The following is a 24,775-nucleotide window of genomic DNA, read 5'->3' on the forward strand; positions in this document are numbered from 1 at the left end:
ATAAGCCTATTGATTGTGGGGCTTGAGAATTATAGGTAGGGCTAGCCCGTGGACCGATAAAAATTTATTAAAAAATATAATATAATATTAAAATTTAAAATTAAGGTTAATATTTCTATTTGATATTTATACTTTTACTTGAAAAAAGAACTTAATAAATATTATAAAAATAATTTTATTTGTGAATTTGATTAACAAGTAGTAACATTAACATCATGTAATATTGTTTTGTTGATATTTATGATAATATTTCTAAATTATAATTTATAATTTAATTTAATAATTATAAAAAAATATAATTTTTAAAAAAGTAGATTGGCCTGACAAGCGTGTAAACCATGTACTGTGGGTTCAGGTCGATCGTTTTCTGGCCCATGTCAAAAATGAGCTAGCATGACTTGATTTGTAAAATGTCAAAGCATGCATGTGTGGATTAACCCGAATGGGATGAGCTAGACTATATTGACAGCTCTAATGTTAGTTGCGAATGATAATTATAGAAAATTATAGCTATAATGACAAGTTAAGTAATATAAATTTACTTAGCTACGTAATTTTACGAATGTATTTCGATTATATTAGTTTTTGTCACAATATATTGATCATGTAGTCCTTGAAATTAGTACGTTAGGTGTAAGTTGACACAAATATTTATTAAATTTTTTTATGGAAAATGCTTTATCACGAATATTTATAAAGAATTATTATAGCTTGAGATAAGTCAAAAAATATTATTTTAAAATATTTTATCAAGTATAAAATTTTTTCTAAAATTTAATAATCTCTTCTTATATAAAACTAGAACTAGGAGTATTAGTCAAGAATTGGACAAGCATTTATGGCTGAACTTTTCAACGGTATTGGAAAAATTGAATCCAATAATGTTGGAAGAATTTAAGATATTGTATTAATGGCTATTCAAATGGTCATTTAATGACTAATTAAAGATGATTAATGACTAATCAATAAAAGATATTTAACCACAATAAATGTATTAATAAAGAATGAACCTAGACACAAGTATGAATACTTCCTTTTGGATTCCAAAATTACTTTTCCAATAATTTCATAGTTTGTCACTATATTTTGATATAATACATAAACATATTGTTAAAATTAATCTTAACTCGCAAATAAACATATCTAACTTTGAGATTAATCTCCATTTCTAATTAAACATATCAACTCATTTTCATTATGTCTCGTATACAGTCATCCAATATTGATACAGTGCATAAATTTTAAATAGGTATTTAAATGATCATTTTATAAATAATTCAAAGTGTTTAACTAACACATTAAAAATACAAGTTGAGATGACGAATTTGCAATATTCTTTTCAGAGTGATCTTTTTCAATTTCGAAACGAAAAAAGCTTGATTAAAAGCAAAACTCGCACGATAACTTCTAAAAACTCGTTATTATTAACCTGTGCTGGAGTATGGGCGGATGTGTTGGGTTTTAGCAAGTGTGAATGGGAAAAGAAAAGAGAGAATATGAAAAGTGAGGGAACTACTTTGGAGGGAAAATGAAAAGTCATTTGCAAAGTGCAAATGAAAAGTCATTTCTTATAAATTTGCAGGTAACAGTAACATTCCGAAAAGTTATTACTCCTTCTGAAAAGTCGTTACTTTTCGAAAAGTCGTTACTTTCCAAAAAGTAGTTATTTTCCTAACAGACAATTTTTTGAAAAGTTGTTATTTTTTCCAAAAGACACAACTTTCTGGATAAAATGGGTCTGAACAGATTTCACTGAACAGACATGTTCCTTGCTGAAAATGGCTATAAAAGGAAGTCAATTTTTGATTTTTTAATCACTGAAATTTTTTTTCTTTCTCTGCATTTATTTTCTCTCAAATAAAATTAAAGTGTCGATCGACTGAGTCTGTGTGACTTGTTGCTGTTCTTAAGTTCGTTGAAGTTAAAGAAATTTGAGGTACCGCTATTTCTTTAACAGGTTTAATCCGTTTTATCTTGGGAGAAATTAATCCATAACCTTGGGTACAGTGAGGGGATTAAATTTCTTAAGGACACACAGTAGTTTCTGTGGACTCGGATTATTTTTTGTATTCTGCTTCATCTTATTTCTGTTTCTGTTTCTGTTTATTAACTTTATAAATACAAGTTATTGTAAGAATAACAGGATAGGATGTAACCAAGTGGTCCACTTTTTATGTTACTTAAAAGAGAAAGCTCCTAAGGATTAAATTATTAAATATTTATAAAAAAAAAAACTTAAAAAGAAATTATAGAAAAATAATTTCAATTCTAATTTGGCAACTATACACTAGTACACCATTAGCTTACCATAAATAAGATCATATTATAATACTATATATACATACACAAGTAATCGATAATGGAAGCCATTTTTTGGGAGCAACCCACTTTTCAGATCTCTGATTAAGGTACGATTTTGATTAATTTTTAATTAAATTTAGATGCAAAGAATATTATTTAATTTGGAGTTTTGGAATTTTTACTGTTCTTTTTTTTTGGTTAAAATTGATGTTTGTTTAACTCAGTTATTATCGATTTTATGGCTTGAATATGTATGTTTTTAATTTTTGATATATGGGTCATGAAGAAATGAAACTTTTGTGATAATATAACCAGTAAAATTTCAAAAAATGGAGTTGTATCGAGTACAGTTTTTGAAAAAAAATGTTTATTGGAGAAATTTTGTATCTTCCTATTTTTTTTAATAAAATAGTGTTTATATCCGTGTTTTGTGTGGTCATAAAAATAATTATCTCGTATCCCAATAATTAGTTTAAGTAGGATCAGTTCTATTACAAAAAATATTTTTTTTAATTTTTTTTGGGTATTCATATTGAAGCTCGATTAAATTCGAATCTAAACTTATATCTGTGTTGGGAAATCCAATAAGGTAAGTGCTCCCTAACAAAGGTGATTCTATACCGAGCGGAACTCGACCCAAAACCTCTTCGTTAACGAAGAACGAGTACTTACTACTCTATCACAATTCTTGTTAGTCTATTACAAAACAACATATATAGTGAAGATCCATATAATCAACCAGAACTAGCTTGTGATTGAGACACATTTGATTTTGTTTGATTAAGATTGACTCAGATGATTTGGTTGTGTTAAGAATATAAGAAATTGGTCATTTTAACTGCTTTGATCCTCATTTTTGCAATGTTGTTTTTGGTCAACAAATTTTCTTATAAATCTTGGGCTAAATACATAAACAGATCCTTAAACTTGTTGGGTTTTTCCCTCAGGTACCTCAACTACGTCATTTTTCTATTGATCATTGAACCACACATAATTTGTTCCTTTAAAACACTGTTGGTTGATTTTGATCGGCTTTTCTATTGTAAATGCCTTCAATTGTATTCGAATTGTAATAATTTTGATTAAATGAATGAAGACAAACCGTGTTAGTCTCATTTGTTTTCTAATGTGTTCAAATGACTTAAGTAAAACACAATTATTCTCGAACATTTTCACTATCAATTGGACTAATGAGTTGTGGAACAACATATGTATCCTCTATCAATACTCCTAACAAATCTAGTTCTACATCAGACAACGGTGTTTGTTTAAACGGAACAAATTATGGGGGTTCACTGATTCAATAGGAAAATGACGTAGTTGAGGTACCTGAGGGAAAAAACCCAACAAGTTTAGGGATCTGCTAATGTATTTGGCCTAAATCTTGATTTGATTGTGGTTGTATATTAAAGTTGTTGTAGTTACAACTCTATTCGGATTCATTAAGTTCTCAAATCTTCGCGCTCAATTGATATGTGTTCTGTTTTTGCTGCTTCTGCCTGTTGGTATGTTAGCCTAGACAGATTTCTGTAACAGAATATCTGGTGTTTTCGCTTTGTATACTAAATAGTTGTTGTTAAATTGCAGGCAATTCCACACGTTGTATCGCGTATGGCTAGCTTCAAGGCATTTTTGAACAGTCCTGTTGGCCCTAAAACAACTCATTTTTGGGGTCCCATAGGCAATTGGGGATTCATCATTGCTGTACACTTATCTAGAATAACATGATGTTCGTTTTCTTTTCGTTGACATTGTACTTGAGTTATCTTTACGTACATTGCAGGGACTCGTAGACACACAGAAACCTCCAGAAATGATATCACGCAACATGACCTCAGGTATAGGACTTCTCTGTTTAAACAGATGCTGCTGGCTTTAAGGACGATTAATGCATCTATCTTCTTTTCCTTCTGATAATGCAGTAATGTGTGTGTACTCTGCACTGTTCATGAGATTTGCATGGATGGTACAGCCGCGTAATTATCTACTAATGGTATCTCATGCCTCGAATGAGACTGTGCAACTTTATCAGCTATCGCGTTGGGCAAAAAGTCAAGGGTAAGCGATTACTCTAATTTTTCGTATGTTTTGCAAATATATGCTACCCAATCATTTGTGTTTATGTTTGTTTCCCCATCGTATGTGCAGATATTTGAAGAAGAAAGCAGACAAAGCAGAGTGATCTAGTGTTCTTTCCTGTTTAATTCTGAACATGTCTATAGTTTTGGTAATTTTCGATATCTCTGTTTGCACAGATTTATTGTCCTTGATCATCCAAGAGCTGAACTAGAACTCAAAGTATTACATATGCCTCAGTAAATAGCATAATTTGAATGGCAAGAAATGTTAGTATGGAAGAATTTAAAATATATTTGTGATTTCACCCGCACAAGATTCATTTCTTATCATATTATCAGAGTCATACTTATCTCAATTTTTGGTTTACTTAATGTTGAGCATCCGATCATATTGTTCATGCTTCAGATATCCAGTCTTGGAGGGCGAGGGCGAGAGCCCTACATTAGGGTGTGGGATGAGTTTGTTTTCTCTTTATATGATCTTGAGTAATCCTAGCTCGTGAACTATTTTAAAGTTAAGTTAAACCGAAGGTTCATTTAACTTTTAGCTGTCATGTGCACCATAAAGTCCAAATCAAAGATAAAGAACAAGGATATGATCTATCGAGTAGGTGAAGACTGTTGCTTCTATTGGTTGCTATATCTTGTCTTTGTTCGTATACTGAAGAGGGGCGCGGGGTTGGGTGCTATGAAAAGAAAATAGACTCATCGACGTTGGTCTAATGACTCAAAATCGTCAGAATATGGGCCTTCCAAACTTTAAGTTAAACACTAGTATCGTTGCTCGTCTTTTGGGCTGCTCCAGAGACCGTCTTCTCAACCATGTCGAGTTTTACTTGAGCTTGTCTTTCTGGTATCTGTCGCTAAGTATACTCGTAATAGGTTACATAAAGCATTAGTTGTAATAGCCCCAGAATTGCTCCCATCACATTTGCTGTCTGAAATAAAGAAGTGAAAAATTTAGAGCAATCTAGAAGGACTTAACTTAACTTATATACGTTGACAGTATAAAGTAAGTGAACAATACTCACAAGAAGGTAGAATTCGACACGAACGATGGCATAAGCAGTCCAACTTATGCTGCATAGAAAGGAGAAAAAGGAAAGATAGAAGGGCATGTACTCCACACTCTGGGTTTTTATCACCAATTTCTACAATAGCAAAAAGTATCAAAAGTTCTCTATATATTCTACAGACATAGATTTCACACATATGCTAAGGCCGAAGCTAAGAGGGATGCAAAGGGAACCAATCTGAAAACCTGGCCCTTCGCTAAAAAATTACACAGTATATATAAAGTCAGTTTATTTTTGTTGATTTTATTTAGTGAACATTCTAGAAAAAACACAAGTATGTAAAAAAGGAAATTATATATTTACCATGATGGTCAAAGGAGAAGCATACATCAAAATATTTGCCACAATGCAACTAGTACCAACAATTGTGGATCTCTTTTTGTGGCAATGGACAAGAGTTGCAACAAGAATAGCAAGTGAAACAATGAACACAATTTCACTTAAGATGATAAAGAGAATTTTCATCCTTTTTTCCTTTTTAGAGTACAACACAAATAGCATCAAGTACACCATTTCAATGGCAAGTGCAAGTCCATTAATGGTCATCATAAGAAGGCTTCTTTGTTGTTGAATCCATGGAAGTCCATATAAAAGCCAAAGGCCACAGTTTAGGAATGCAACAATGTATGGAAATGCTGAGAATTTCTCCACTGATTTCTTCTTCCATATGTGAATAAATGTAGGCCTAAAAAGACAGTTTAAGAAGTTAATGAGCAAGAGGTGAACAAGTTTTGATTAATTACTTTCCTCCGTTCCATTTTATGTGACTTTCAGATTTTGAGATTTAAACAAATTTATCTTTGGTCATAATTTTTTTGTTAGATCTTTTAGTCATTCTGAATTATCAGTTTACAAATATAAATTTTGTTTAAAAAAAGTTGAAAACTCCATGCGCGAATTTTCCGATTAAATTTAAATTATGTGACTCTCGAAAATCCGAAAATATCATATAAACTGGGATAGAGGAGTACTAAGTTGCTTATTTCACTTGGATATTAAGTAAATTTAACAACTAATATGCTACGGTCCCAAACAAGAGTAATTTGCCATTGACTATAAATAACAAGACAGCAACAAAAAATATAATGTAATGCCACATAGTGGAATATATAGGAATCTGGAGAGGATAAAGTGTATGCAAATTTTAAGGTAGAGTATAAGTAAACAAGACATAAAGACACATCCTTCAAATTATCTTGAGAACTCAATAAATGGAGAAACATGTATAAAGCATACTTACAAGGGTGAAAGCAACAAGATGAATGCACTGATGCTTCCTGAAATAAACATATCAAAAGTCATATCAACAAAACATAATGAGAGAAACAAGTCATCAGTTGAGTGTATTTGTGTGTATAATTGTTTTTGATAGGGTAGAAAGCTATGTTGCTCTAATTCTTCAAATAGTCAGTGACACGTGCACATGCCGTGCTGGATTCTTTAAAAGTGCGCTTGTCAGATTCTTCAAAATTAGTGTACTTTTCGAAGATCCGACACAATTAACACTATATTTTTAAAGAGTTCAAGCAATAAAGGTAAAAAGGGACTGCAAGAAACTTTTTTACTTCATCACCCAACAAACTTAGAAATAGAGGAAAACTAACCAAAAAGACCAAAAGCATGCTCTCTATCAATATCCATGTCAATGAAGAAAAAAGAGAGGAACAAATGCTAAATTTGGAGGAGGGTGTGGGGAAATGAAAAAAAGAACACCAAATAAATTGGGGAAAAGAGAATTAATTATTTTTTGCAGCTATTATAGTTGGTCAAAGATAAAATTACTCATTAATTAATTATTATTATTATCTTTGGCTTACACTAAATTCGAAGTCAAACTTATACTTATTTTTTCTTTTGTTTTCATTCTGGATTGAAGTCAAATTTGAAGTAAAAATATTCACATATTAATAGTTTATTTTGGATTTTGCATTCCTTAAAGAATAATAAGTAATTAATATCTATTTTATTAAAACACATATGAAATTATAAATCATGAGAAATTATTTAGAGATGTAAAAAGTAAAATAAAAACAAGATATATATTATATGTTAAAAATAACATAGAAAAGTAAAATTTGAAATATATTAAAATAAGAGGAGAAAAGACTCAAATATGCCATTGAACTTTCAGAAAAGGCTCAAATATACCGCCAGTTAAAAGTTAAGAAAAGGCTCATTCATGTCATTATTTTTTAACCGTGTTTTTGCAAAATCATTTTTGATACGTGACCAATTATAATTCAGCCACGTCATCAATTTTTTTTTTAAAAAAATATAATTCTGAAAAAAATTGAATTAATTTTTTAAAAAAAATTTAATTAAAAAAATTAATGACGTGGCCAATTATAATTCGGCCATGTCATCAATTTATTTAATAAAAAAAAATTTAAAAATCATTTGTTTTCAGAATTATATTTAAAAAAAGAAAAATTAATGACGTGGTCGAATTATAATTGGCCACATATCAAAAAAATGGTTTTGCAAAGGCACCATTAAAAAATAATGGCATGAATAAGCCTTTTTTTTAATGATAATGATATAAATGAGTCAAACTTTTAACTAATGACATAAATAATTTTTTTTTCTAAAAGTTCGATCACATGAAACTGTCCTAAATTCTCAAAAAATTTGCAAAAGTTTTATTACCCGATGGAACTATTTGAAATCACGATAAATAAATACTTTTTGACCCATTTTCACAATAGCTGTGTACTCACATTTGATAGACGTGTGGAGGAGTAAAAATACACTCCAAACCAATGTAAAAACGTCATTTGGCACTGGAAATTTAAATTTTCTTCTTTTGCTAAAAGACCACTGTAAAGATGATTTTACGAAAAATCACTAACATATAAAAAGAACACTTTTAACAAACCTCGCATGCAACTAAGTGATCAGATGTAACCGCCATTGACACGAATAATTTGTCCATTCACCCATTCAGAAGCATCGCTGGCCAAAAATCCCACGACCGGAGCAACATCTTCCGACTGGCCGAGTCTTCCGTGTGGACATTCATCGATCACCTTCTTCACTTTCTCCTCTGTTGCTGCACTGAAAAACATATCCGTCGCTATCGGTCCCGGCGCCACACAATTCGCCGTTATTCCTGTTCCTTTTAGTTCCTTCGCCAGTATTTTCACCATTGCTTCAACCGCCGCCTTCGATGCCGTGTACGCACCGTTCCCAGCCCGAAATGACGCCGTCGCAGATGACGTCACACATATAATCTTTCCTCCGCCGCCGCGATTTATCATTCTGTTCGCAGCTTCCTTACAGCATAAGAAGGATCCACGAGTATTCACGCTAAAAGTCCTATCGAAGTCCTCGAGATCTGTGTTCATAATCGTTGGACGCTTTCCGTCGCACACGGCGGCGGAGTTCACTAAGATGTTGACCGGAGATTGAAAAGCTGATTCAGCTGCGTCAAATAGGGATCTCACCTCGTCCGGATCTGAGATATCAGCTCTAACGGCGACAGCGACGGCAGGTACGGCGGAATTGTTAACGGATTTATTAGAATTGATTTGAGAAACGACGTCGTCGGCTAGAGTAGTGGAGTTTGAGGAGGAATAGTTGATGATGAGCTTAGCACCGAGAGAAGCTAAATGAAGTGCAATTGCTTTTCCGATGCCTCGAGAAGATCCGGTAACGATAGCTACCCGATTTTCGAGCGGCAATTTTTGAGCAGGTACGTTTTCGTTTGATTCCGCCATGAATGAAGAAATAACAGCTTTAAAATTAATAATACAGGGGAAGATGAACCAACCGAACCAATTCGATGGTATATAAAATCCATCAAACTGATGATTAAAAATTCTTTGTTCATTGGAAAGATAATTGATTCTTTTTCAATTCAATTATTTAATGAAATACTAATCTTATGATTTGTTTAACAATAATATCATACCCAAACACTACCTTACACCTTGTTTTAAAATACTCACATAATTATTTATACAACATTTTTATATTTGTTCTATCTCTTACTCTATTTTTTATAGTTTTTGGCCAAAAACACTCTCAATCTATATCCTTTAACTTAAAATTTTTGTCAAATAATTAATTTTCCACATAATTTCATTATTGGTTGGAAAAAGCTAACCCAAAAGAATACTCTATCCGTTTCGTTTCTTGTGGCATCCTTTCCTCTTTGGTTAGTCTCAAAAAGAATGTCGTATTTACTTGTACGTTAATTATTTTGAAGGTGTAATTTATTTTTTATCCTTGTTATTCCCACTTAATTTTAGAAATAGTATTCAAATATATTCATGAAGAGAGAGAAAAATAAGTCTATTTTGAAGGGCAATTTGATAAATATTTCAAAGTCATTATTTATTTTTATATTTTATATCCGTTCAAATATTGACATAAAGATGTTTTTGGCTAAAAAATAATTCAAAATGAGTGACATTATATAATAACGAAAAATGATACAATCTATTTAAACACGATATTTAGTAAAATAATACATTGCAATACACCACAATTCACATTACAATACATTATGGACATTCAAATAAGTGTGCAAAAAAAAACAATCACAAATGATTAATAATATCCGAAAACTCGAATGAATACCAATAATTCATCTAATAATTCCAATAAGTTCAAACTTATTTTATTTACACACTCTTCCCATGAAATTATCTAAATTTTTCTCTGATGATCCGTCAGCTCTTAATGCATTCTCTAACGTTTTCTTCACTTCCTTAATTGCATTTCTACACTCATCACTCAATTTTCGATACATAAAATTATGTATTTTCTCCGAAATTTCAACCTTAGTAATTGGATTTTTATCGCACAAATTAAGTCCGATTTTCCAATCATCGACTACTCATTTTCGATTAGTGAATTGATCAGTGAGCAAAGGGAAACAAAGCAATGGAACTTCACACCAAATGGCTTCCAGAATCGAGTTCCAGCCACAATGAGTCAAGAATCCTCTGATTGCTGGGTGAGTCAACACTTGTTTTTGACAACACCAAGGTACGACTAAACCACGACCACAAATTTCTCCTTCGAAATCTTTAGGTAACAGCTTCGGGTCATCGGAACTTACAATATCGGGTCGGAGCACCCAAATAAAACTAACTTTACTTAATGATAAACCATAAGCTATTTCCACAAGGTCATTTTTGGTAATATGGGCATAGCTACCAAATGACACGTATAAAACAATTGGATGTTGTTGCAAGTCGAGCCAGTGGGTGCAGTCGGACTCGAACCACATGCTAGTAGTCACACCTCTCTTGGTGAACTCGGGTGGGAAGATAGGTCCTATCGCGTAGAATGGCTTCTCAATTTGTAGAGTTGATATGATTTCGAGTTCGAGTTCTAGAATAGTATTACATAAGATAAAATCAGCATTTCTTACATCACTAAGAGCCTGTTTGGCTCAGCTTAAAAGCTGATCAAACTGACTTAAAAGCTGATTTTTGACTTATTTAGCTGTTTGGCAATACTCAAAATAACTTATTTTAAGTCAAAAGTTAAAAGCTGGGATAGAGGTGCTTTTTTTTTTTAGCTTATAAGCTGTTTTAAGTTGACCACATTTTTATCTTTTTGCCCTTAATATTTTTATACAATCTCCAAATTACCCACATAACCCTAACATCTCTTTCTTTCATTTTTCCCTTTTCACGTTTGGCATAGCAACTTCAGCACTTTTATCCAAACACATAACTGCTTATTTTAAAAATAAGTTTCAGCACTTTCAAAAGTACTTTTTTAAAGCTGCTTTTATTAAGCCCATCCAAACGGGCCCTAAATGCATTGAAAATAATTTGATGACACATTGAGGTTGTGTCTGTTTCTTGAAGATATGATATTAGGTCCTTTGGCTTTATTGATTGAACTCCTGGTATGTAGTCAATAGGGTCTTCACGCATATCTGACCTCAAATCAACAACAAACATCAAAATAAAAAGTTATAACATATAGTACAAAATTAATGAATCGTAGTCTTGAAATTTTCAGCACTAAAAGATAGGTTTCTTATATATTTTGTAGGTAGAGAAGTCGAAGACGAGTAGATTTCTGAGATGGTCACTCAACTAATTAGAATCAAGAAGAAAGATGACTTTATGAGATAATGAATAACTATTAGTAGCATGATCATCTGAGACGAAAACTAACCAAACTTTTCCGATGTGGAAAACCAATAGTAGGAGGGACATATTTGAGACTAAAGATAATGGTGAGAGCGTGCATGGACTTAGAGGCGGAGCTAGGTGAGGGTTCATGGGTTTGAACGAATCCAGTAGCTTTTTCGTAGATCCTATATTTGTACTAGAAATTAATTAAATATATATATGTACATTGATTTGTGAACCCCTAACAAAATTGATTGACGATTATTAACGAAATTTAGAACCCCAAACTCTTAATCCTGACTTCGCCGACCGGAAGATAGACGAAGGATAAAGGTAAGATAAATTGCAAAGTTAAGGAGCATTTTTGAACATTTTTCCTCGAAAGATCTTGTAATTGTAATAAGAGATTAAAACGAACTTAGTAAGGCTTACCAATACAACCAAAGTGGCCATGTAACTTCATGAGATGAAGATGATAATAAAGGGTAAAAACCAAAGCTGGTTCCGTCCAAAAAGAGATGTATAAAAGTCCATATTTCTTAGCCAATTTTCCAGGAAACACAAAGAATGAATCAGCAATCAAACAGGTCACTGGAGGATCTAATTTTGACTCCATAATTTTCACCAAAGCTTCTTCAACATGAGCTGAGAACACATGTAATAAAGAAGCCATGAATTGGTCATGGTTCAATGACCTATCAAAATTTACTGGTAGCCCATCAGACACCGTCATATAACGTATAATATCTAGGTCTTGATGACCTTGAACGCTATAAAATATGTCGATATTACTATTCTTTTGAGTGATCTGATAGTGTGTGGACTCGGTATTGATGAAGGTTATAGTGAAGCCTTTTTGTGCAAGTTTGATTGCTAGTTGTATTGTGGGAACAACATGGCCTTGTAGTGGATAACATACTAATATTGCATGAAGTATTGGGCTTGAACCCACCATTTGTTGGACTATATGCAGTTGGCTAATTATAATTTGAAGAGGTAATGAGAGAGGAAATTTGAAATGGATGAGGATGAACTCAAGCAAGAATAAGCCTTACTTTTGAAATGGTACTACTATATGTAGCCATGAGTATGGAGAGTATCATGATATACTTGGCGTAGCTAGAAATTTCATCAAAATAATAATATACTCTGTCTAATTTCATAAGTAGAATGAAGAAAAATAAGATATATGCAAGTTTTACTCCTATCTTTTGGGGTAGAGAGCAAGAAAAGAATATGAAGCATGGTAGCAACTAGCAAGTAAGGGTGTAATGGACGGATTGGTTTGGGTTTTTCAATATCAAAACAAACAATTTATGTTGGATATTTAAATCTTTAAACCAAATCAAATTAATAAAATTCAAAATTTTCAACCTTGGGTTTTTTCTGGTTTTTCCGATAAGTATTCAATACAAACATATAATTAATTTGTGATTCAAATATTCTTTAGTCCTACCAAAATATAACTATCTAAGGTGTTTCTTAAGAAAATAACACAAAATATGATATGAGTGATAGCACTAAAATATTGATCAACAAAAAAAATAATGGAAGTGCATGAAAAAAATATTGCAAATTAATAAGTTATAATGAAAATGACCATAATTTTAAAATACTAAATCATGGTAAAATAAGTCTAATAAGTATTAATAACACGACCAAATATTAAAGAAAAAATAAAATTAGATTATGTATTTTAGTTGTCTAAACCAATGTAAAACTAAAAACAAATATTCAACATTATTATTGTCATTTTTAGTGTTAAACTATTTTTTTGGTTAGCATTAGTATGAGTTTGATTTTGATTTGAGCTTTTTTAAAATTATTAACATAAATGGTATAACCTTTATTGGACGATTCAAGATTTTAAGTTTGTATTTAGAAATTATATCAAACTAAATATTTTTATATAATATAAAATATAAAATTAAATTATGTACATATTGTCCGGTTGATCAGGTTTTGGGTTGATTTTTTAGTTAAGACCAATCCAATCCAACCTAAGTATAGTCGGATATCTTTTTCCAATTTGACTCTTTTGCAGTTTTTGTTGATTTTTTTTGTTCAATTTTGTATGCCCTTACCAGGAAGAAAATATAATACCAAAGTATAAAGTAATTGAAGCAATATGTATTCGCGATATATTTTTCTGTGAAATATAATTTTTCGACGAAGGATATTCAACGTCCCATCTTTTAGGCTATGTAGCTCTGCTGCTATTCCTAAATTTATTAAAATTTTCCCTTCTTTTTTTTTTCTTTTTATCATTTGGATGATAATCCTAACAGAAATGTTGTCAGCAAATGACATAACACTCATATCAGCTATACTATAAGACATTTTTCTCTAACGTCAGATCTTTGTAATTTACTTCCATAGATAAACATTGATTGGTTTTGTTGAAACTGAAAGTAAAATTTAGAGGGGAAAAATTGACAACAGAAACATCATCAAATTACAAACTGACAAACAATCAAGCAATGAATGAAAACAAAGATAAATGACATGAATTCAAAAGGACAACACCTTTACCAGATTATAATGATATTAGCTTAGCTTCCTATACAATACCTCTACAATGTTTACAGAAACATTTTTGCTCGACAGAATCAACTTCTAAACCCAAATGCAGACCACTTCTTTGATGAAGTCTCCTTCTTCGTCGTCCTTTTACAGTTTGGATCAATAAGATTCTCTAAGGAATTCGGGTTTTTGTTCCGAGATCTGCCTGCTTCTTTCAATAATTCAGCCAGCCTCTTTTTCTCATCGTTGAAATCAGGATTTGCAGTTCCGAGTTTTTCTTCTCTCAGTTTAAGAACGTACTCCAGAATCTCAATAGCATCATCCACTCTGTATGTTACATAAAAGGTCAGAACAACATTAACATAAAAAATACACTTTGAGAGGTAATATACAGAGGCCACCAAACCAGTTATGGCTTTCTCTGATGACGATAGAGAGGTCATTTTCATTAAGTGGAATAGAATCAGAACAACATATCGGTCTATTCTACTACAAATGGAACCTCTAAAGCACTCAATGCATATGGATTTGGTACATGAGCATGACAGTTCATAACGTATAATAAACCACAAAATAAATGTAAGATACTTGTAATATACTGCTACTATTCCTTAGTCTAACAAGCTGGCATTGCCTATACTGGTTCTTCGTTTCATCTAGAGATGTAAAAGAAAATGCTCAAATATTAATATTACCTTCCAATAGCATCATAAGTGGCGGCAAGATTGCTATACACACCAAGGGTATCTTGATGGCAATGGCCACACTCCTGTTCCAGAATTTCTCTAGCTTCTTCGAATAACTCAGCAGCCTCATCTATTTTAAACAGTTGTACAGAAGATAATCCCATCTGATTTAAAACAACTCCGAAGAAAGCTGATTTCCTCTCACCACTGGCTCTAAGTTTTATCACTGCATTTTCTAAGGAACTCCGCGCCTCTTCATATCTCCCGACCATATAAAACATAACACCCATTCGTGCCTCTATGCCAGCAATGGTACTTTGCTGTCCTGGTTTATCCTCTATTAGTTTCATTGCCTTGAGCAGCAGTTTCAGGGCCTCCTCGGGTTCATTAAATAACTCATATATTGCTGAAATTTCCGTCAATCCACAGGCAATATCTTCAGGGGTTGTTCCAGGTACAGGTTTTGCGTATATTCTGAGGGCATTCTCACAATAGGATCTGGATTCCCTCAGTTTTCCTGTCTTGTAGTATAGGTCAGCCAGCCTTACATAGACAGATGCAACTGAAGGATGGTTGTCACCCTTAGATGATTTGAAAACAGTGAGTGCCTTCTGATAGGAGAAGACGGCCTCATCAAAACGAGACAACGACAAGTAGATGTTCCCTATTCCAACATCAATAGCTGCAACCTCAGTTTCCTGTCCATTGGCAATCATAGCCATGTTGGCAAGTACAAGGTGCTCAAGGGCTGACTCATAATCACATTTAGCCTCACATATTAGAGCCATCAAACGACGATCAGCTGCCTCTTCAAGAGAAGCTGGAGGACTGTGCACACGATGGATTTCCAATGTTTTCTTACACAAACTCTCAGCCTCATCAAACTGCATTGCCTGAACATGAGCCTCAGCCAAGTACCTACAATTCCAATTCAGTCGTATCAAAATAATTAAATCCAAGAAAACACTTCGCCATCTTGAAATCGAATGACTACCAAAGGCTTATTGACCTCAATCACAAGCATCTGTTATTTAAAGTTTTACAATGAATTCATCTGCTTTGCAGTAAAATGTTTTTGTCCATAATCCAATTCGATTATTCAGAAATACGAGTGACAATATTTGGAAATATACAAGAAACAATAGGTTTATCCCGCCTTCAAATGCCCAAACAAACCACTTATACAGATAAACATGTAACATAAAGAACTAAAAATGCAAAATTTGCGAAGACTTCAAATGCCAGGAGCAATGGGATAAGATGCATTACCTACAAGTCTCTGCGACTCTTGGATCTGTGTCTCCCAAAGCTTCCATCTGCGTTTTCAACCCTTCTTTGTAAGACTCAATTGACCGATCCAATTGTCCTAGCATAGAATACGTATCACCAAGCTGCATATACCCTGAGAACGCCGCAAGAGCATGATCTGCACCTCTTGAAACTTCCGGCACCTTAATCGCCGTTTCTAGCACTGGAATAGCTTCATCAAACCTCACCAAACTACAATATATAGCTGCCACAACGTGCAGACTCATAGCTAGATCCAAACTCGGCTCACCGTCAACTGCGCACCTCTCAAACGACTTCGCAGCTCGTAAAGCATAGTCTAGTGCTTTATTCGGACCTTCACCGGAGGCAATGGTGTCACGCGCTAGCTTTAACAGGAACGGCCCTAGATCCGGATTGTCAAGAGATGACTCGTCGATTTCAACCTTCTCCGGGGGAGATTTCTTCTTTCCGGAGCCCCGATCCGGAGATGGCTTCGCCCGTGAAGTTGACGGTGATGGAGGTCGTCGTGGCGCAGGTGAGTTCGTTTTCGGATTAACTTGTTCGGATCTACTAGAGCCCGACCCGTTTCGGCCGTGGTTCTCATCGGAAACTGATATTCTTAACGCCGGAGTTTCCGGCGGAGTTTTGACTGAAACTAATCCCGGCATTGCAACAGCTCGAAAATGCAAAAAAAAAGAAAAGAAAAGCACTCTTTGCTTAAGAAGTTAATTAATCTAAATTTGGCAGACTATAATCTGTTTTATTAAGCAGTGATTTTGTGATAAGTGAATAGTGAAGAGGTGATTAATGGGATAATTAAGAAGTTAAAAATGAGACTAATTAGAGAGAAAATGAAATTTAGCTAACGTAAACCAACCGTTAATAAGAAAAATGAAACAGATAAGACTTTGAGCGGACACATCTCCAACTCATTTATATTTTACTTTGACTCTCCAACCCCTCTTCGTATTATTCTTTATAGTCTATTTATAGAGAAAGAATTATTATTCACCTATGTATTTCACTTTTAATTATTTTAATATTATTTTTAATTAAGTCTTATTATTTGTAATTAATTGTCTAATATATTATAACATGTAAAAACATATTATTGACTAGTTACTATTTTATCCAAATTAATAATTTTTTATCTTTTCTAAAAAATCGCCAATTAAAATATGAAATTTTAAATTATTTAATATTATTTATATTATATGAGACTATTAATTAAGTGTTTAATAGTGAAATTATTATCTAAGTAATATAAAGGATTAATTACTTAAGTAGATTCTTTTTAAAAAATAATTATTTATTTTAAATATATTTTTTAATTATTACCATTTATAGCAATATATAAGAATACTATATATTTTATTAAAAAGAATTTTCTCTCTCGCCTCTTTCTTCTTTTACTCTCTTGCTTCTATTTTTAATTTATTGTTCTTTCTCTGTCTCAATCTTTCTCCTTTCTTTCTTTTTTCATGTTCTTTCTTGTCTCGTACTTTTACTCTTTTTCCTTTCTTTCTTTTTCAACTTTCTTTTGTAGAATAGTCAATAATTCTACTGAATAAAATTTGTATTAATAATTAATTAGACAAGTAATTTAATTGTAACAAATAAAGAGACATAATGAACTACAAATTAAAATGAATTAAACTTCAATTTAAAATGTATTACACATATATTAAAGTTGAATTAGAAGAGAATTAAATATGAATGCAAAATGTAGCAAATGAAAGAGCTTTTTTTTTTAATCTATAAACTGAATAAAACTTGTATCAATAATAAGTTAAACCAGTAATTCAATTGTAACAAATCAACCAATAAACTGTAAAATGAATTAAACTTGTATTTAAAAGTAAGTTATACAAATATTAAAGTTGAGCTAGAAGAGAGAATTAAACTTGAATAGAAAACGTAAATGAAAGACCAGACAATGATCTATAAGTGAACTAAACATGTATAGTAACGAATTAAACGCAAGTAATCTAATTGTAACAAATGAAGAGACATAGTGAACTTCCAAACGAATTAAACTTGAATTAAAAATGTATTACACACGTATTAAAGTTGAATTAGAAGCGAATTATGAATGCAAAATGTAGCAAACGAAAGAGCAGTATGTGATTTGTAAATTGAATAAAACTTGTATCAATAATAAATTAAACAAGTAATTCGATCATAACAAATCAAACGAATAAAGCGCAAAGTGAATTAGCTTGTATTAAAAGTGCATTACTCAAATATAAAAGTTGAATTAGAAAAGAAAATTAAGCATGAATAAAAATGTAACTAATGAAACACCAGACAATAATTTATAGAGTGAATTAAACTTGTATCAATAATGAATTAAACAAGTAATCTAATAGCAACAAATAATAAACTACAACATGAATTAAATTTGTGTTAAAAGTGTATCACATAATATTAAAGTTGAATTAGAAGAGAAAATTAACAATAAATGAAAAACTTAACTAACGAAAGACAAGACAATAATCTATAGATTAAATTAAACTAGCATTATTCATCAATAAAATATGTGTTATATGTGTCTCATAAATTATTTTGGTTTGTATCTAAAGAGCATGAGTATTGTTTGTGCCGATGTTATAAATATATTGCAAGGGTGTTACTTAAATTATTTTGGTTGATATCACTAAAAAAGGAGTGAAAGTTTGTAATATGTATTATAAATGTATCTTTTATGATTTAATACAATTATGAAACATACCTAACACATATGATTGTATTAGATATGTTTCTATGTTTCTATAATTTTAAAGATTTGAAATTTCTATTTGTGAACATGATATTATAATTTTTTTGATTTTTCTATTCCTCTTCTCATGTTGTTTTTGAATAAATTAGTGCAATATGGACAAAAACTAATCTAAAACAGTTATTTAAATGAATTTATTTTTTTAAAAGTAAGAAGAAGAATTTAAAAAAAGAGGAAGAGAAAGAATACATAGAAAGAGACGATAAAGAAGAAGAAAAATAAAAAAAAGAAGAGGAAGAGAAAAAAGGCAAAGAAAGAGACGAAAGAAGATAAAACATACAATTTTCTTAATTCTAGAAAATTGTTATATTTTAGTTAGAAAAGTTATGTTGACATAGATGGTAAATATTTTTATAATATAGCATATTTATGTGATTTACCCTAATATAAATCTAAAAAAACATTTTATTGATGAGTAAACTATTTTTATTAATTATCACTTATTTAGTTTAAAATTATAATTATTTTTCACTATGACACAAAATCAACATGATAATTCAAACAATCTACTTTTATGTTATCGTGATAAATTATTAAACTACATTTTTTTAATGAGCATGAAAATATGTTTTGCAATAGTTCAAAATGGAATAGGGGAAATAAATTAGTATGCAAAATAATTGAATACAAGATAAAATTGTTAATTTAAACGATTTTTAGCTATACAGAAAAAAAATGAACAAAAAATTACTTATTTTAAACTCCGTAATGCATTAAATAGAGCATCATGGGAGCAACATAATAGTCTTAAAAGTCAAGTATTTATGTAAGTTTAAAATTAAATTTTACAATAATGCATTATTTGTTATTTAATTGTATTGATCAATGATTTCACTTTTATTTGAATTGTTTGTCAGTATGTATTATACATAATATTTGTTGTAATTTATCTTATTAGAAATTTAGAATAAAATATAATTTTATATTTAATGAAAAATTAAAAAGAATAAAATTTATAGAGTTGTCAATATGGCTAGTCCACCCCATTTGGGCTAATAGATACAGGCTTCGATATTTTACGGGCTAGCCCATTTTTTGTGTGGGCCAAAAAATGACCGGTCCAACCCACAAGTACATGGGCTACAGACTTGCCGAGTCAGCCCACTTTTTAAAAAATTATATATACTTTTTAATTATTAAATTAAATTATAAATTATAATTTAAAAATATTATCATAAAGATCGACAAAACAATATTACATGATGTTAATGTTACTATTTTTTAATCAAATCCACAAATAAAATTATCTTTATAATATTTATTAAGTTTTTTTCAAGTAAAAGTATAAATATCTAAATAGAAACATTAATATAATTGTTTTGAGTTTGAACTGTCATTAATTTTAAATTTTAATAATATATTATATTTTTTAATTTAATTTTTACTGGTGCACGGGCAGGCGCTACCGATATTTTTCAAGCTCCACAAATCAGCAGACTTATTCAGACCGGGTTAAAAAGATTTTTTCTTAAATAGACTTCAAAAATTGTAGCCCAACCCTATTGAATTCTGGGTTAGGCCAAGCCAGCCCAACATGTCTAGCCTATTTTGACGGCTCTAAAAATTTCTATTACACGAAGATCATAAAGATTATAGGATAATTATTTGCGAAAAGAAGAAATGTTTTATATTATGAAATAACAAAATAAAAATAAAATAACAATAATAATATAATATTGAGGAGAGAGAAAAAGATTCATTTTTAGAGAGTAAAATAGAGAATTGGGTTGGATTTGATTGTCTGAAAAAATAGAGAACTCTATATTAAGAGAGTAAAATAGAGAATTGAGTTGGATTTGATTGTCTAAAAAAATAGAGAACTCTATATTTAGAGAGTAAAATAGAGAATATGGTTGGAGATGTCATTTTTTTTTTTTGAGAAATTTTTATTATATATATATATATATCAAATCAATAAATATATGTTATATAAATTATAGATATAATTCTCTCTTTTGGTCGTAGTTAGTTAATACTATATTTTTTCAATTATCATTTAATCAAGACAAATTGATATGATCTCGTGTAAATATGTATATCGTACGAATGGTTTTTTACCTATTACTATAAAGATGACCAAAAATTCTTATTAGCATCAAATTAACTTATTTTAGTGAGGGAAAATTGTATATAATGCTAAATTAAAAAAATCAAATTAAATGTTATAACTATACTTTAATTTAATTGTACCATGTAGCAAACTGTTTGTTAGTTGTCTATCTCACTCAAACTCTCGCTTGCTCCCTCTCGCTTTTATACAAACACAAATGTATAAAATGAGTTTGTGTTTGAATAAAGCGAGAAAAAATTATATATATACATATATTTTCGTTCCCCTTTCCCAGATCTCGCTCGCCACTCTCGCCTCTCTCGATTATACAAAACAAAAATGAAATGTATAAATTGCATAAAGCGAGAGAAAATCATATATACACATGCAAATACATATATCTTTGTCTTATACACTTATAATTATACAATACAAAAAATTTTCCTGCCCATTTTTTTTGTCTTTCTCTCCTTCTCGTTATTTACATACACAAATTATACGCTTGATATTATGTATGCAACGGATGTCTTTTGTATATATATAGCGAATAAAACCAGTTTTTTTTTATATATGTATAGCGAATTATACAACTATTTTTTTTTGTATATGTATAGTGAAGTATACATATTTATATTTGCTATGAAGCACAATTGTACAACGTATAGCTATAAAATATAAATATAATTTTATGTTTATTATATGTAAAAGTTATTCTTTTAGTTAAGCAATTTAAAAGTAAAGTGATAATAAATGTATATGCGAAAGATAGTTATTTTGATGTAATGACGGAGGATAAATTAATGGATCCAAAGTACAATATATGTATAAATTAGATATTATTTTAATTAATATTTTATAAATGGAGAAATTATATAAGAATATTTTTGGTTTGAACTTTTTAAACTAATAATTGTATCTTCAATTAAATAAGATAAGTGTTAAAAATATACCTAAATTATATCTTTTTTTTAGTTTCATATCTAAATCATTAAAAGTTAGAGTTTCATCTAAACTATCATTTTTTTAGTTTGAGAAACACACATTTCTCTTTTATATCACTTTCATCATCATATGTATAAAACATTCTCTCTTTTATTTTAAAGAATTTTCATATCACACTCCACATTGACAAAATATCCAACCTTGACAAAAAATAAATAAATTATTAGTATTAGCTAAAATTAAAAATTTGAAAACTATTATAAAAAAATAATATTTTCTTTATAAAATAAAATGTGCTCCACTCCGTCGAGCTGAGGTCTCATGAACTGAACTTCGTTGAATTTCCGCGCGCGAAGCGAATGGGCGCTGTGGCCTGGGTCAGAAAGGAGGCATAAAATATTTTTCTTACCCCACACCATTTTTTAAATTTTTTTACTTTGCTTAAATTTCTTTTATAAAAATATTTCATTTTTTACTTCATCTCCTCCCCCTCATCAAATACTAATTTAGATATTTTATTTTCTTAAAAATATAATTCTACCTATCCAACTTAACACTCTGCTTTTAATTTTTTTCCCCAGTGTTTTGATAAACATATCGAAAATATTTTTTACTTGGCGCCACAAGACTTTTTATACTTTTTAGTTGTTTATGTTATATTCGGTACACTAGTAGAATTTTTTTTCTAAAAATATATTTACGAGCACATCTAAGACAAAAGAAGAAAAACGTAATAAAATAAAATTAGGAGCGAAAAATTAAATAGGATGGGGTAGATTTTTTAAAAATAAAATAATATCAATTTCTATTGGGGAGGGGGGGAGGATGAAATATGAATTTTTTACAAATATTTTATATATGATTTTTTTTAAAAAAAAGATGGCGTTGTCGCGGGGGAGGAGGGTACATGGAGGAGGTGGTGGAGTGAGATAGGAAAAAAAATTTAATTTTTTATATGGATAATAATCTTTAATTTTTAACTAATATTAATTTTTATCTAGATAAAATATTTTATCTATGTGGAATGTCATGTGTCAAAGTTTTTTCATATAAAAGAGAGAGTGCACTACACACACCACTGAGGTGTGTTTCTCAAACTAAAAAATGATAGTTTAAGTGAAACTCACACTTTCAATAGTTTAGGTATGAGACTCAAAAAAAGTGAATAGTTTAGGTATATTTTTGATACATATCTCTTAATTAAATATAATAAAATAAATAATTAACGAGTATGATTCGGTGAAAGTAGAGAAACTACATAATTATCCCATTAAACTTATACTTTTTTTTAAATAGACACTTTAAATTTGCGAAGATCCTATTACCCCACAAAACTATTTTTAACCATGATAAATACACTTTTTAAACCCATTTTCAAAGCATGTGCGATGTCAAATTGGCACTAACAATTTAAAATTTCTTTTCTTTATTAAATAGACCATTTTCCATCTTCCACAAAGCTCCATTGAAGAGCAGTCAAAAATAAATTTCTTTGCTTAATGGAGTTGATAGTTTTTTTTTAGTTTTTAATTTTGATTTGGAGGATAGAAAATTAAGTTGTTGAAATGGTGTTGTAGCAATGGTGCCGGTTATAGTTGGTGTGTGTATACACTTTTTTTCTTGAGGTGAGATTGACCGAAAAATGTGTTACTTTTACCATATTTAAATTAGTTAAGAGAATATTAAGATTTATGCAAAGTTTGAGTGTCTTTTTAAAAAAAGTATTTAGTCGAATTGGAAAATGATGTATTTTCTTGTGAAAGTATTATTATAGGTTGTTGCAAGGCATAACATACTAATATTGCATGAAGTTTTGGGCTTGAACCCACCACTTATTGGACTATATGTAGTTGGCAAATTAAAGTTTGAAGAGTTAATGAGAGAGAACTAAGATTTGTAATGGATGAACATAAGCAAGAATAAGCCTTACTTTTGAAATGGTACCATACTATATGTAGCCATATAAGGAACGGTGCAAAGTCAATGTATGGAGCGTATCATCGTATATTTGGCGTAGCTAGAAATTTCATTAAAATAATAATATATTTTGTATAATTTTATAAGTAGAATTGAAGAGTACGCTAAGTTTTACCCCTATATTTCTAAGATAGAGAGCAAGAAAAGAATATGAAGCATGGTAGCAAGTAAGGGTGTAATGGACGGGTTAGTTTGAGTTTTTCAATATCAAACCAAATAATTTGTATCAGATTTTTAAATCTATAAACCAAATCAAATTAATAAAAATTCGAATTTTTTAACCTCAGATTTTTTTTATAAGTGTTCATACAAACATATAATTAATTTGTGCTTCAAATATTTCTTTAGTCCTGCCAAATTATAACTATCTAAGGTGTTTATTTAGAAAATAACACAAAATATGATATGTGTGATGACACTAAAATATTGCTGAAATAATAATAATGAAAATGCATAAAAGAAATTGTCACGACCCAAAACTGAGCCGCGACTGGACGATTTGAAATCCCAAGTTTGTATTTAGAAAATGTATCAAAGTAAATATTTTTATATAATATAAACTAAAATTTTATAATTATGTATATAGTGTCGAGTTGGTTGGGTCTCGGATTAATTTTTTAGTTAAGACCAATCTAATCCAACCCAACCAAAGTATAATCGGATATCTTTTTTTTGATTTGACTCTTTTGCAGTTTGTTGATTTTCGATTCATTTTTGTATATCCTTTACAAGAAAATATAATAATACCAAAATATAAAAGCAATTGAAGCAATAATGTATTCGCAATATAATTTTTTGTGACATATAATTTTTTGACGAAGGATATTATACTTTCCATCTTTTAGGCTATGTGGCTCTGCTGCTAATCCTAAATTTATTTGAAAACTTCCCTTCTATTTTTTTTCTTCCTCTTATCATTTGGATGATAATCCTTACAGTAATGTTGTCACCAAATGACATAACACCCATATCAGCTATACTACAAGACATTTTTCT

The 24,775-nt window shown here is 30.5% G+C and overlaps 4 protein-coding genes and 1 pseudogene across 5 annotated transcripts; 1 reads left to right on the plus strand and 4 right to left on the minus strand.

Moving 5' to 3' along the window:
- Positions 1 to 2,258: 2,258 nt before the first annotated feature.
- Positions 2,259 to 4,709, plus strand: LOC107027061 (mitochondrial pyruvate carrier 1-like). The gene is made up of 5 exons (XM_015228229.2): positions 2,259 to 2,408; positions 3,889 to 4,005; positions 4,085 to 4,139; positions 4,224 to 4,359; positions 4,450 to 4,709. The coding sequence occupies exons 2-5, from the start codon at positions 3,913 to 3,915 to the stop codon at positions 4,481 to 4,483; spliced, it is 318 nt and encodes a 105-aa protein (XP_015083715.1). The 5' UTR covers positions 2,259 to 2,408; positions 3,889 to 3,912; the 3' UTR covers positions 4,484 to 4,709.
- A 533-nt stretch (positions 4,710 to 5,242) lies between these two features.
- LOC107027415 (bidirectional sugar transporter SWEET4-like) lies at positions 5,243 to 7,096 on the minus strand. Its single transcript, XM_015228585.1, has 4 exons — positions 7,060 to 7,096; positions 6,696 to 6,732; positions 5,759 to 6,140; positions 5,243 to 5,317 (listed from the first exon to the last, which is right to left on the minus strand). The coding sequence occupies exons 1-4, from the start codon at positions 7,094 to 7,096 to the stop codon at positions 5,243 to 5,245; spliced, it is 531 nt and encodes a 176-aa protein (XP_015084071.1).
- LOC107027060 (NADPH-dependent aldehyde reductase-like protein, chloroplastic) lies at positions 5,439 to 9,736 on the minus strand. 2 transcript variants are annotated; one of them, XM_015228228.2, is made up of 3 exons: positions 8,331 to 9,736; positions 6,696 to 6,732; positions 5,439 to 5,530 (listed from the first exon to the last, which is right to left on the minus strand). In XM_015228228.2, exon 1 carries the CDS (start codon positions 9,169 to 9,171, stop codon positions 8,350 to 8,352), a length of 822 nt encoding a protein of 273 aa, XP_015083714.1. In that variant the 5' UTR covers positions 9,172 to 9,736; the 3' UTR covers positions 5,439 to 5,530; positions 6,696 to 6,732; positions 8,331 to 8,349. The 2 variants fall into 2 exon arrangements, with proteins under 2 accessions (XP_015083714.1, XP_027774582.1); XM_027918781.1 differs by lacking the exon at positions 5,439 to 5,530 and adding an exon at positions 6,045 to 6,140.
- Positions 9,737 to 9,813: 77 nt separating this feature from the next.
- On the minus strand, positions 9,814 to 12,842 carry LOC107027062 (annotated as a pseudogene).
- Positions 12,843 to 13,965: 1,123 nt separating this feature from the next.
- Positions 13,966 to 16,995, minus strand: LOC107028345 (protein KINESIN LIGHT CHAIN-RELATED 1-like). Its single transcript, XM_015229374.2, has 3 exons — positions 16,032 to 16,995; positions 14,772 to 15,680; positions 13,966 to 14,403 (listed from the first exon to the last, which is right to left on the minus strand). The coding sequence occupies exons 1-3, from the start codon at positions 16,697 to 16,699 to the stop codon at positions 14,163 to 14,165; spliced, it is 1,818 nt and encodes a 605-aa protein (XP_015084860.1). The 5' UTR covers positions 16,700 to 16,995; the 3' UTR covers positions 13,966 to 14,162.
- Between the last annotated feature and the right edge of the window lie 7,780 nt (positions 16,996 to 24,775).

This window comes from Solanum pennellii, chromosome 8, assembly GCF_001406875.1.
Source record: "Solanum pennellii chromosome 8, SPENNV200".
NCBI lineage: Eukaryota > Viridiplantae > Streptophyta > Magnoliopsida > Solanales > Solanaceae > Solanum > Solanum pennellii.

Coding starts and splice junctions, on each gene's coding strand:
- LOC107027061 (XM_015228229.2), top strand. CDS start 3,913: ATGGCTAGCTTCAAGGCATTTTTGAACAGTCCTGTTGGCCCTAAAACA. Junction 4,140..4,223: donor ATCACGCAACATGACCTCAG/GTATAGGACTTC, acceptor CTGATAATGCAG/TAATGTGTGTGTACTCTGCA. Junction 4,360..4,449: donor CGTTGGGCAAAAAGTCAAGG/GTAAGCGATTAC, acceptor TCGTATGTGCAG/ATATTTGAAGAAGAAAGCAG.
- LOC107027415 (XM_015228585.1), bottom strand. CDS start 7,096: ATGGATATTGATAGAGAGCATGCTTTTGGTCTTTTTG. Junction 6,733..7,059: donor GCATGCTTTTGGTCTTTTTG/GTTAGTTTTCCT, acceptor TGTTTATTTCAG/GAAGCATCAGTGCATTCATC. Junction 6,141..6,695: donor ATCTTGTTGCTTTCACCCTT/GTAAGTATGCTT, acceptor CTGTCTTTTTAG/GCCTACATTTATTCACATAT.
- LOC107027060 (XM_015228228.2), bottom strand. CDS start 9,171: ATGGCGGAATCAAACGAAAACGTACCTGCTCAAAAATTGCCGCTCGAA.
- LOC107028345 (XM_015229374.2), bottom strand. CDS start 16,699: ATGCCGGGATTAGTTTCAGTCAAAACTCCGCCGGAAACTCCGGCGTTA. Junction 15,681..16,031: donor AGAGTCGCAGAGACTTGTAG/GTAATGCATCTT, acceptor TTGGAATTGTAG/GTACTTGGCTGAGGCTCATG. Junction 14,404..14,771: donor ACTTATGATGCTATTGGAAG/GTAATATTAATA, acceptor TGTAACATACAG/AGTGGATGATGCTATTGAGA.